At 39.6% G+C, this 13,408-nt stretch overlaps 1 protein-coding gene across 2 annotated transcripts; it reads right to left on the bottom strand.

Moving 5' to 3' along the window:
* Positions 1 to 1,610: 1,610 nt before the first annotated feature.
* Positions 1,611 to 13,162, bottom strand: LOC124554212. 2 transcript variants are annotated; one of them, XR_006968294.1, is made up of 3 exons: positions 12,714 to 13,162; positions 12,398 to 12,631; positions 1,611 to 2,554 (listed from the first exon to the last, which is right to left on the bottom strand). XR_006968294.1 is itself a non-coding variant. In XM_047128280.1 (2 exons), the coding sequence occupies exon 2, from the start codon at positions 2,521 to 2,523 to the stop codon at positions 1,726 to 1,728; it is 798 nt and encodes a 265-aa protein (XP_046984236.1). In that variant the 5' UTR covers positions 2,524 to 2,554; positions 12,714 to 13,097; the 3' UTR covers positions 1,611 to 1,725. The 2 variants fall into 2 exon arrangements, 1 of the variants encoding a protein (XP_046984236.1); XM_047128280.1 differs by lacking the exon at positions 12,398 to 12,631 and having other exon boundaries at positions 12,714 to 13,097.
* Positions 13,163 to 13,408: the final 246 nt, after the last annotated feature.

Below are 13,408 nucleotides of genomic sequence, written 5' to 3'. Positions count from 1 at the left end.
AGGAAAGAGGGAAGGAGAGGGAAAGATGAAAGGATGTGGGTTTTAAGGGAGAGGGTAAGGAGTCATTCCAATCCCGGGAGCGGAAAGACTTACCTTAGGGGGAAAAAAGGACAGGTATACACTCGCACACAAACACATATATCCAACCGCACATACACAGACACAAGCAGACATTTGTAAAGGCAAAGAGTTTGGGCAGAGATGTCAGTCGAGGCGGAAGTACAGAGGCAAGACGTTGTCGAATGACAGGTGAGGTATGAGCGGCGGCAACTTGAAGTTAGCGGAGGTCGAGGCCTGGCGGGTAACGGGAAGAGAGGATATACTGAAGGGCAAGTTCCAATCTCTGGAGTTCTGACAGGTTGGTGTTAGTGGGAAGTATCCAGATAACCCGGACGGTGTAACACTGTGCCAAGATGTGCTGGGCGTGCACCAAGGCATGTTTAGCCACAGGGTGCTCCTCATTACCAACAAACACTGTCTGCCTGTGTCCATTCATGCGAATGGACAGTTTGTTGCTGGTCATTCCCACATAGAAAGCTTACACACACATCCATGTCCGAAGCAGGATTCGAACCTGCGACCGTAGCAGTCGCGCGGTTCCGGACTGAAGTGCCTAGGAGGAGGAAGGTGTGAAACTAAATGGTATCTGGATTCTGGTGCTTGAGAAAATGTGTGCCAGTTCTCCACCAAGGGGTGACAGCAAATGGGTAAGTCATGTCTCTGCTCGGGAGCATGCAGAAATCGAATTTGCTTCGGTTAGTAGTGATGTGCATCGGACATTCAAAAAAGCTAAGAGCCCTCTCGAAGACGTCCTCCGCTAATAGGGACACACTGTCAGGTTTCAATAACAAAGCCATTCGAATGTGGCGTAAAAGTGTGGAACATTGAAGAGATTTCTGACTGTGAAGAATTACATTTTACAGTTACTGGACGGAACGTCAATCACTAGATTTCTGTTTAAATTTCTTGGAGCGCCACTGCACAGCCCACATTACCCTATAAACTGCCGAGTCTGAATACCAGGCACACTGGCTGCAAAGTCTAGGAAGAGAAATCTCTTCATTCTCTGAAAGTGGCCCACTTAAACTTTTCTGTGATAACAGTGATGTGACTGATTTATACAATGTAAGTAGTTACAGTAGACAAACCACATATCAACACTAAAGAAAAAAAATGGACTCGATTCGCACTGTAGTAAAAAAAAAAAAATCCAACTGAACATATGCTCACCGATACGTTGAGGAAATCTGTCTCAAGGATACAACATAATCGAGTGATTAAATAAGTTAGACAAAGTAGAAAAATCCTAGAGGTATTGATTTTAATGAGCATGGTGTAAAGGAGGGGATAGGTCTCCACTACTTTATGTATTCTTTCGCGAGATACCTGCGTGCTCAGGAAAACTTTGGTGAAAACTCACACTTCACCTGCAAAAAGTAGCAAAAGTCATTAAAATGATAATACAAGTAGTCCACTTATTGTCGAAATACTCAATGGGATATTTCAGTTAAATCTTGTTAACTATATGTGATAGGATAAGGAAATGAACAGAAACATGTACACGCTGAATTTTCTTTATTAAGATACTTCAATTTCCACAACACTATAAGAGGTACAGAGCCTGACGTGTTACTCTTTTTTTTTTTTTAAATGGCGAGTTTCCCCAGTAGGCCTATAAACCGTGATAGACACACATGCATGCACAAGAATTGAGGACAGATAAAGTCAGTTTTTATTTATACAATAAGTGTGATCAGAACAACTATTACAGTATGTGTGATCAGAACAACTGGTACAGTACGTATGGTCAGAATCAACATGCACAGTCAACACATCATTGTCAGATTGCATCATTAGATCTGCAACAATAGACTTCTCAGCAAGAGTTGGTTTTCTTATAATGCTCTTTATATGGATTTTAATCTGATCAGGTATTTCCTGCACTTTCACTTTTCCTTTGCTAGCACAATGTGCACCTTCCCTACTGAAACCAGAATTAGTGTGTGACAGCCAATGGTCCACTTCTTTTTCCAGTGTACCCACTGTTTCCATATCCAACGAATCAATGCGATTTACGAGGACCTGTAATTTAGTTTTTAACTGTGTTTTCTGGGGAGCAGTTTCATGAGAAGCAGTTTCCTCATCATTTTCTCTTTTAATAGGCGGCAAAATGACAGATGCCTCTCCAGTCACTGTAGTTTCCGTGTGGTATACCACCAATTCCGTATGCTTCGGAATAACCCCACGATTTAGCCTATGCCGAGAGAAGTTTACAAAATCGGCTTGGAAAAAATGATTTTCACACACAGAATAAGAACCACAGTCAATGTCTTCAGCTATATTACAAATTAGTTTCCACTGTTTTAGCAGCTCACTCTTTGATGGAGCTGGGAATTTGTAAAAATGTCTATTTTGATGTTTTATGTTCGTGTTTATATTTGAAAAATAACCACTTCTACAGCCAGGAAACTTACATGAGTATTTCAATCTTAAACCAGAATTTTTCTTTCCCGTATGATCCATCTTCACTTGTCTGTTATTATAATCAAAAATTCTGAAAAAAAAAAGAAAGCAAATTCAGGCCACATGGATGACAAATTAATTTCACACAGTTTTCTTTAGTATACTTTCACAAATCAATTAATTTTTGTTAAAATGTTGTGACTGTTCTGCTCCGGTTATTATTATGAAAGGCAAAACTTCTTTTAGGTATGATTTACCACCCTCTTTTCATATCTTAATTAAACAGTTTTTTGTACACATGGAAAAAGAATATGCGATGTAAAAATATATTGATTACTGAGATGGAAGAAAAGGAACGCCGAGTTTTTTTTTTTAATTAGGGGAGTGGGAGCTGCGGAGAATAGTGATACATTTAAACTGATAAATTTCAGCAGTGGTGGACGGTAGTAATGAACAGGTAGTGGAAAAGTGGTTATGTATTTATTTAATACTACCGCATCTTAACAATGAAGGTACATGCAACTCTCCCGTACTGAAAAGATATTGGTTATTGTCACTAAGTAGGCTTATGGCTCGTAATTTTGGTGACGTGCTATTGCTACAAAGCAAGGTGAAAAATTAATAAAAAAATCTCATTTGTACTACATTTCTGTACATTCTGCTAATAATTACAGTGTGAGCACGCATTCAACATCACGGCATGTGGTTCCAGAACAGATCTGTAATGCAAATCCATTGAACAGTACTCCTCAAACAGTGGAATTTTATAACACTGATAATTGTAATATTTAAGCAAATATCACTACATATCATGTTATAGACCAAATCCAAGTACATATTATGATAAAAAGTTAGTGCAATAAATATATATTTTAAACCATAATACTAGATTATGCCAAGCATTACAGAGGGAGAAAATTTCAGTTGCACTTAATGTTACCACAATGTTATGTGTAAATGTCATTTGGGTTGAAGGACCTGTTTTGTGTTACTTATTGGCAGAAGGGAGAGGAGACGATCTAAATGTGCGCATTACAGAAGCATCCAATTCCACCCATCTGCTTTGACCCACGAGGTCCCAACATGGCAGACACCCGTACTTTCAGCATATCCAATATGGCGACCATAACATCAATGCATACACACGCGATCAAAAATAAAAACGACATGTGATTATTTCACCCCAGCAACACAATGAAGCTATGGGAGAACTATGGGAAGTAGGGTGCTTAGGAAGGCTACAATCTAAATATACAATTAAAAAAGAACAGCACCACCCGAAAACACACATTATCCACGAAGTCTAACAAACAATTTTCAAATATATCTGAAAACAAAGATGCTGTAACTTACCAAACGAAAGCGTTGGTATGTTGATAGAGACAATAAATATACAAACACACATACAAATTTCAAGCTTTCGACACCCACGGTTGCTTCATCAGGAAAGAGGGAAGCAGAGGGAAAGACGAAAGGATGTTTCCCTCTATTATATTCATATCAATTATTTGAATGTTTCCCTCTATTATATTCAAACAATTTTCAAAGTACAATATAATGCTCAGAAACATAAAAAGCCACAGGAATTGCATATTCCACTTTACCTATATAGCTCAAACAAAATCGTAAATTTCACTTTACCTATACAGCTCAAACGAAGACCTCGATACCAAAAAACCAATGTACACTACTGCAAAATATGATATCACTGACTTTACTACACAATACTGCTAACTTCACTAGACCTACATAACTCAAATGAAGTACTCAAACCATAGAACCCAAAAATAAATAAAAATCCCAGTACCACAGATTCCACTTAACCTATACAGCTCAAAAGCAACCAACGATACCAAAAACCAACACACAAATCGAGAAACCAGAACACCCATATTCATCAAAGTACAGTACTTAAAATCAAAATAAAAAAATTACTTACCAACCAAAGCCATCAACAAATAAAACTAGGTTGATGTGAGCACACACACACACACACACACACACACACACACACACACACACACACACACACACAAAATCCCTCAAATACACCCCAGCCCTGAACCTACCTTCCTTAAACCAATTCTGCCCCACCCAACACAAGTCCTAATTAGAACACGGGGAGGGGGTGGGGGGGGGGGGGGGGGGGGGTGAGGGGGGGTGGGGGTGGGGGGGGACCACAGTGGTCTTAAACACACACCATCTACGCAAAACCTGCCCCATTACCTCAAACTATATGAACACCCCCCCCCCCCCCCCCCCCCCCCCCACAATTTAACACCATTGACCTGTACATCCCACCCACTGCTACAAGCAATACTCATCTAAATGAGACTTCAAATAGGAACAGCATCTCTTCCCTCTCCCTATCACAGATCTCATGATCCCCAAAACCTCTCTATAGTATTTGTGCAAAATCCAGTGTCCTAATCCTTAAACTTGGTATTATGATTTACCACCAGAAGGCCATACTCCATTTTCCCCAAACCACTCTAAGACAAAAATGCATACGACATTGCAGCAGACCCCTCCTCAAAGCTTTTTTCAGTCAACCCCACTAGTTTCCAAACTCAGACTTGTCAATTTCCACTTCCTCCGCAGCTGCCCCCCCCCCCCCCAAACTTAAAAAAAATACCCTCAACATGCCATTTTGTCATATGGTGACATGGTTGGACACCGTTGGCTGTTATTTGAAGACAAATGTTGATGGTGTAGAGACGGCAACCAGCTACAAATTTATTTTAAATCCCTTTACTCAAAATGTACCGTTACTGGTTTCGAATCATTACAATTCATTGTCAGATGGCTTTTATGCTTTCATTAGAACTTGTGGTGCATTTTTTACTGATTAGTTGTCATGAATGCCAGTTTGGAGTACTTGTTTTCATAGTTTTCATCCAGCAGACAACGTTCGTAGTTTTTACCACACTCCCATCATTGCACACATAAACTTGTATAATTGAACGCTTCAGATTTCCCGTTGAATACATCTCCAGCCCATTCCTACCATTGCACACGTACATTTGTATCACTGAGCACTTCATATTAGTCGCAGAGTAGACTTCTAACATGCACCGCATGTTTTGATAGATACAAAGTAAACACTTTGTATCTACAAATTAAACACTTTGTATCTATCAAAACAAGCGGCGCAAGAATGCTCTGTGACTAATACGAAGTGCTCAGTGATACAAATTTACATGTGCAATGGTAGGAATTTGGTGGAGATGTATTCAATGGCAAATCTGAAATGCTCAATTATACAAGTTTATGTGTGCAATGATGGGAATGTGGCGAAAACTACGAACACCGTCTCCTGGATGAAAACTCTGAAAGCAAGTACTGCAAACTGGCATTTCACAACAACTAATCAGTAAAAAATGCATCACACTTGCTAATGAAAGCCACCTGACAATGGACTGTAATGATTTGAAACTGGTAACGGCATCTCTCGAATAAAGGACCTTAAAATAAATTTGTCGCCAGTTGCCGTCTCAACGCCATCAACATTACTTTCAACATATTTCCCTACAGCAAAAACCAATCTAACACACTTTTCACAATCACTCCCATAATAAGTCAGTACAATTATCTCCCTCACGGCCTGCCTCTCGAAGTAGGTCCCACGTCGAATTAATCTCCAAATATTTATCACGGCAACATCTCCACGTGTATAAGCCTGTGGCCCAAGAGCGTGGGTCTCTTATCAACTTCGTACTCTCACCACAAAAATGACACGTCACGTAATCTGCACTCAGTCCGTACAGTTGGAAGAATTTAATCATAATCATCATGTCATCGCCCAATGCAACACTGAGAGAATAACTATTGGATTTATCAGTCATATCCATTGCTAGTGAGAAACAAAAAACTACTATTACATTTTGTTCCACAGAACACGCAAAACCAATCACATCTAATAAAAAAACGACTTATAAACCACAGAAAAAATAAACGAAAATGGTGACAAAGCATTCTCTTCTGAAAACAAGTTTACACAATCATTACCCAGAGTCAAATGACCGAATACCACACATGACACAAACAACTTGAAACCTCAACATCTACAACAAGAGGGCACCAACAAATACTACAACACGACATCACAAACACAGACAAATCCGTAAACACCACACCAAAGTGACATCACACACCACACCACACCAGCATTACATCACGGATCAAAGCAAGTGGCTGGAATTGGACACTTCTCGTGACCCCAACTAGAGACTACCATATTGTTAATAATCAAATAATTGAAATAGCCCTGAAATTGTACTATAGCATGTGCACTTCAATGTTATGAAGGATTAAATAACTTAAAAGCAATCTATTCATTTAAAATAATTTATTTTGAAAAACATTACAAAAATGCCAAACTTTTTCTTGAGTCAAAATACAGTCAACCTTCAAATTAAGAAGAAGAATTTAAAGCACAAGCTTTTTGGAATAATCACAAATGTAAATGTCAATGTCTACCCCCAAAAGCTGAGTATGCACCCCCGTATGGCACCGGATACTTCAAATCCAAGTTTCTCCGCTGGTGTCCACTGAGAATGGGATGCCACCAGAATATGCATGTTCCACATTTTCCAGAAGGTGTACAGATCACTTTGCTCATCATCTAGGGGAAGTCAATTATTGCACGATTCGACAGATGAAAACACTTTCTTCTTTTTCCATAGATTTTTTATTTCTTTTGCCTTTTTTACACGATTTTTCATTCTGCTTCGCTTTCGGATCACAAAAAAACAGCCCTTTCTTCAGTTGTGTCGTCGAGTATCTCGAGAAGTATCAACCACCGCAGTGATACTGCACACACGGCATAGTGGTATCGAGAGATCCCAATGAGATTCTAGGAAGAAGCCGTGCCTCTCGTAATTTTGAGGCACCACTGCCCTGAAGCTGCATCTCCAGAGGTCAGGAGGACAGTTCTGTTCGAGGTCAGATCCTGCCCATTTCCAGGAAGCTCCTGTCAGAGTAACATCACCGTGCTACCCAATCGCAGTGACACAGCCCGTTCGACCGTCGGGAAGCGAAGAGACTCCCGTTTCCTGTGAATTGTGCCTAGCGCCAACACTATCAGAACTGTATCAACAAGTGTCTAGGAACTTGCATCTTCTAGTGGCTGTAGTGAAGCTCCAGTACGGCTACTCTGAACTTGTGTCGATTCACCACTCAGTGATGGTGACTCATTTAGTGCATTCTCAACTGCAAGTCTACACGTGCAGTTTCGTAGCCGCGGCCTGCGAGTTAACGAGCATTGCGCTCCCATTTTAATGTACAGCCGAAAGAGTCAGCCTGCAGGAATTGTGAAATGAACCCTGTCGTCCAGGACTGCGAGTCACAAAGGGCACAGATTCACCACCAGATGGGGAAATTCACAGGCGTCTATTGTCTACCGAGGCCTAAGTGCTGTCATGTGCGAGTGAGGCAGAAGAGAACCTACGTTGTAGGGTAACCCAGTAGAAGCCGTTTGTGGTCGAGGAGACGTAGCAGTGTTAAATATGGCGGACCTAAGATCGGCTATAAAGGGAAATACTTATGGAAACTATTTAATTCTATAGTAATGCAGGGAATTAAGCCACAGTTATTTTAATCTACCATCCTTCATAAATTTTCATGGTGATCCCAATAAAACTTGAATATTGATCATATCTATAATAGTTTAGGATTTACTGTTAAAGTGAAATTAGAGAGTTTTGTAACAAAGACCTGAATGCTAAAATCTGACTGCTTTGGTCGATCGTAACGATCGACATTTCGTATAGAAGCTCACCATTAACATGACAAACATTGTAAATATCAACTCTGTAACTTGTTTAAAAGATATAGTAAACTTAAATTATCAGTATTTTCAGTTAAGCATCAGATCATCATTTTCCCCCACAAAACACAATGAACGGCGACAGCATGACACCTTACTGAATCATTAGCTAGTAGAATATTTGTTGTAAGGTTTAGTGCATAATGGTTACTTTTGTTTTTTATTTATTTATTTATTTATCAGAAAGCACATTGGTACAAGGCTACTAGCCGTGGCATTCAAAGCTAAGAAGTAAACTGTATTGGTTTTATGTAAAAGAATTTAACATTATTATGTAATGGATATTATTGTTACTTTATTCAGAACGTGAAAGAGGTCATGCTTTGATTATTTAAACATGTTAAAATGTAAAATAATGTAGAATAAGCTTTAGCCAATCGGATGGACGGCTTCAGGAAAGAGAACTGCCCTAGTCAGTTGAGCAAGGATATTCGGAGCGCGGGAAACGCGGCTGGGGACGGACAGAGGGAGTACTGGGGCAGACGCGAAAGCAGACAGTTCGGTTGGAGACACCAAAGGGTACAGTTCGTATGGAGACGCAAAAGCGGACCATTGGACTTTAGGCAGATAGGAAGTGAAACGACAGAAAATTTCGCATTGTGTGGTATCACAGGACTTAGTCTCTGTGCAGTGAGCAGCCATGCGCCTGGTGTGAACTTTAACTTTCCATGTAGATAACTTGTATTTCGCAATGAGATTGTGAATGATCGAACTGTGTCAAATGGATATGCACTCGAATGTAACCGTAACTCTAAATACGACCACTTTCACTTTTAGTTTGCTTTCTGAATAAACATTTTTCTAACCAAATCGCAACTATGTGGCCTACATCATTTATGGGTCATTAATTTAGTTCCTGATGTTATTATTACTGTTATTATATGTTATGTTAACCTTGTATTTTGCAAACTTGCCATCAGCCAGACAATGTAACTAAAGGGCCACAAGCGTCTAATTTACAGCATGTAAATGCGACACGTGTTGTTCAATCCCTAGACGAGTTTGAGACAACACATTGCGACGAAGAGGAACCTCATGTGAGCCCGAACATCTTTGGGATGTTAGCTCGCAGGCCAAGCCTGGCAAGCAAAGATAAGTTCCGTTGTGATTAATAAAGTATTATTTATTCGTAGTGATCTAATTAACTGTATTACTACTAGCCATCTCGAAGTCCGAGAAGTTGGACACACCATCTTCCTCTTCACTGGTCTATTCGATGAATGTGCGAATTGATTTACAGTGATCCTGTAATAGAACAAGTTTTTGCAGCTTTCCGACCTCTGTCAGACATTTTCTTTCTGATGCAGCACAACTGCTTAAGTCTTTCCTGTCTGAGGAAAGGGTAATTGTGAATACGGTGGGGTGCCTTGCTGCTAAAGGTCCTGGCTGATATGATAAAGCGAGAGGAGGCGCGTCAGCAGCGTTTGACAGCACTTCGACAGAAAAAAGGCAGTGAGCTTCCTGCACAGAAGCTAGAAAATCAGCATCAGTGATAAGGTGTTCATTCAGTGGGTCAATACCTGTCACTTTAAAACCACTTACTGCATCTGACCAGTTTGAAACTTTCAGATAAGCTTTACTGAAAAGTTCCATTACCTCATATGGTACAACAGTTCTCTTGCTTCCTCACTATAGTAGGCCTTAAATGATCCTAAGAAAGCTTCATCTAGGGGCTGGAGCTAGTTTTTTGGCAATGACATTATGTAAATTTAGTTCATCCTGGCCTTATGAATCACTTCAGGGTTGTGAACAAGGCAGTAAAGCTAGTCTAAAATGAGGAGAATGGATGAATCTTTAATTGCCTTGACCATTTTGATGAAGTAGTCAGACCATTCTGGAAATATGTGATTCTGAACCCAACCAAATGAGTGGGCTCGGCCAATACGTACAGGTGAAGCTCCTTTTATCAACCAGTCTGACATTCTAAACCTGGGAAAAATAATATAATAGGACTACAGTATCCTGATGCACTCATACAAGCTATGAATGTGATAGCTGAACATCTTTCGGCAATGTAAGGGCTGCAACTTAAAATGTTCCTTTTTTTGCGATTACTTGGTAAGGTCTCCTTTGCACAATACTCAAAACCTGTCTCATCAATGTTATATATGTGATCTGGTGGATAGTGCTGTTTATTGTAAACCTCTTCTAATAGTTCATAAAAAGCTGTGACATTTTATTTGTTCAAACCCAATGCTCGTGAAAAATACATGGCACAGGACTTACAAATTGATAGGCTCAATGAATGGCGATTCAGAAACAGATCTGCCCAATTACTACCATCTTCGTTAGTGGTGAAAGGTGCATTAATGCTATTCTTCTCAGCTAAAACAAAAGCCATTTGTTTTCAACCAGATTAAAAAAAAAAAAGCTTTTCTTCCTCGATAAACACACTTTGGAACAAGTTCTGCGTGATCACCGGAGTACGGGGGGGGGGGGGGGTTTTCTATTGCTTAAAGTTTGCAGAGTAGAGTGACATACACTACAAACACTTTTAGAATTTAAGAGTTCCCATTTCATTTGCCCTCTCAGCAGTGATGGCTTCACCCATCTCAAAAGGGTCCCAATGTCTTCCTTTTGCCTTTGGATTGGTATTTATGCTTGGGATGTTGTTGTTGTGGTCTTCAGTCCTGAGACTGGTTTGATGCAGCTCTCCATGCTACTCTATCCTGTGCAAGCTTCTTCATCTCCCAGTACCTACTGCAACCTACATCCTTCTGAATCTGCTTAGTGTATTCATCTCTTGGTCTCCCTTTACGATTTTTACCCTCCACGCTGCCCTCCAATACTAAATTGGTGATCCCTTGATGCCTCAGAACATGTCCTACCAACCGATCCCTTCTTCTGGTCAAGTTGTGCCACAAACTTCTCTTCTCCCCAATCCTATTCAATACTTCCTCATTAGTTATGTGATCTACCCATCTAATCTTCAGCATTCTTCTGTAGCACCACATTTCAAAAGCTTCTATTCTCTTCTTGTCCAAACTATTTATCGTCCATGTTTCACTTCCATACATGGCTACACTCCATACGAATACTTTCAGAAATGACTTCCTGACACTTAAATCAATACTGGATGTTAACAAATTTCTTTTCTTCAGTAACGCTTTCCTTGCCATTGCCAGCCTACATTATATGTCATCTCAAAACAATGAAAAGGGTGTTTTTTATTTATTTATATTTAAACTAAAATTATGGGAATGCAAATTGGTCCAAATATATGGGATTGTTCATAATTAGACTCATTATGGTAGCCAGATTTGTGCCACACTCTGATTCTCAGAAAATGGTCATGACAATCATTACAAAATGTAGGTAAGAAAGTGGGGGTCTAGTGTAGCAGGGGATACAACCCGTCGGCTTTGGACAATGACGTCACAAGTCGCCAGAGAGCAGTTTACCATTTTCGCTTTTGCTGTTATGTTTCAGTTTCGTTTTTTTACTGATTGCTTAATAAAGTGCATCCGTTTATTCTATCTCGTTAGATTTTTTTTTTTTTAAAAAAAAGCCAAACAACACTTATCAGCTACTGAAGGGAGCTACAACACTAAGAAGAATCGCTTCTCGTTTGGCGACTTGTGACCTCATTGTCCAAAGCCGACGGGTTGTATCCCCTGCTACACTAGTCCCGAAAGTGGCTAACAGCTAATTCAGATGTAAGTAAAACAGTTCTATGAACAAACTGCATGCAGACATAAGTAAAAAACTGAGTTTTTCAAATGTGAAAAATCAACTGCACCCAAACATTACAAGTTCCATCCATTAACTGTTTATAGGCAATATGTACTAGTGGGATCCCAGGCCTCCTAGCTCATATTTAGATCAGCACCCACATTTGGACCTTCTCCTCCAACGTGTTACTGATTTTTTGAAAGCGTCATTTCAGCAGCAAGATGCACTTTTTAACTATAAATACAGTCATGCCATCTGCAGAATATCAAACAAGGAAAAAAAAAAGGACACAGTTTGGACACCATTGCAGATCAACTGAGCAGCATGTAACGACATTCAGTGAAGCACAGTTCAGTTCCAACTTTCAAGTTCGCTAGCGTACTACCAACTTACCGTGCTCATGCAGTAGTGAATTATGTATAACTAAGAGCTTACTAAATGGAGAAGCATTCAGCATGGTGAAGCACGTCCACACTAAACACCAAGTACAAGCTTGCACCTTGATGTAGAATATGTCTGCTGTGCAATAGTTCCTGTCACAGTAACTATTTATTTTATCATTAAGATAACACAGCACACTCATTGGTGAAAAACGACGATATTCAATGCAGAGTTACATACTCATTCCGTGACAAGACGTAATAAAGTTGAATTCCAATTCTGTAAAACCTGCACACAGTTCTGCATTATATTCAACAAAAACCGAAAAACTGGTGTTAATAATAATGTGTAATAACAGCAATATACTTACAACACAATTAATTCGAGAAATAGACACACAGGTCTTCGTCACCAGGAACAAATACATGCGACTCCAAAAACGAAAGAAACACAAACATGAGAATTATTTACATCACTCAACATCGTGCATTTAAAAAAATTAGCAGAATATCCGCAACACACTTAAAATGCAATTTAATTAAGACGATACACACAAGAAGCAGTTCACATTAACAAATTTGCCCCTGTCCGTGGTGTATAAACTGCTGTCAGATGTTTTGAACGAAGCGAAAACAAATTGCTTACAATACATCAACCAATAACAAGTCGACATAAAACTTGCAGCGCCAGCGCTCCAAGTGGCGTGTGAGCAAATTTCAATTCCCTGCAAGAAATGCTTTGGCTTCATTGGTAGCTATTTCCCATTACATATGTTCTCAAAATTTCACTGCGTGTTACACACAAAGTGAGAACTGCTTCAACCGTGAGATTTTGTTTGACAAGCTGGGCTGGTACATTTGCACGTTTGTTTGATAATCCCGTGGAAATCAGACGACGAATTTAGCAAAGAAATTTTAACGTTTACACGGACCTTAAAAGACATTGTACTGTCGTACGCTTTCATATATTTTATAAAACGTCTTTTATTAAATAACTTTGAGGAAGTAATTCCTGGGAGGCCTACAAAAGAGTCACAGAAAACCACTTTGATTTGTATAGTAGAAT

The sequence above is a fragment of the Schistocerca americana genome, chromosome 11 (genome assembly GCF_021461395.2).
Source record: "Schistocerca americana isolate TAMUIC-IGC-003095 chromosome 11, iqSchAmer2.1, whole genome shotgun sequence".
NCBI lineage: Eukaryota > Metazoa > Arthropoda > Insecta > Orthoptera > Acrididae > Schistocerca > Schistocerca americana.
This window is presented reverse-complemented; position numbering and strand designations above follow the sequence as displayed.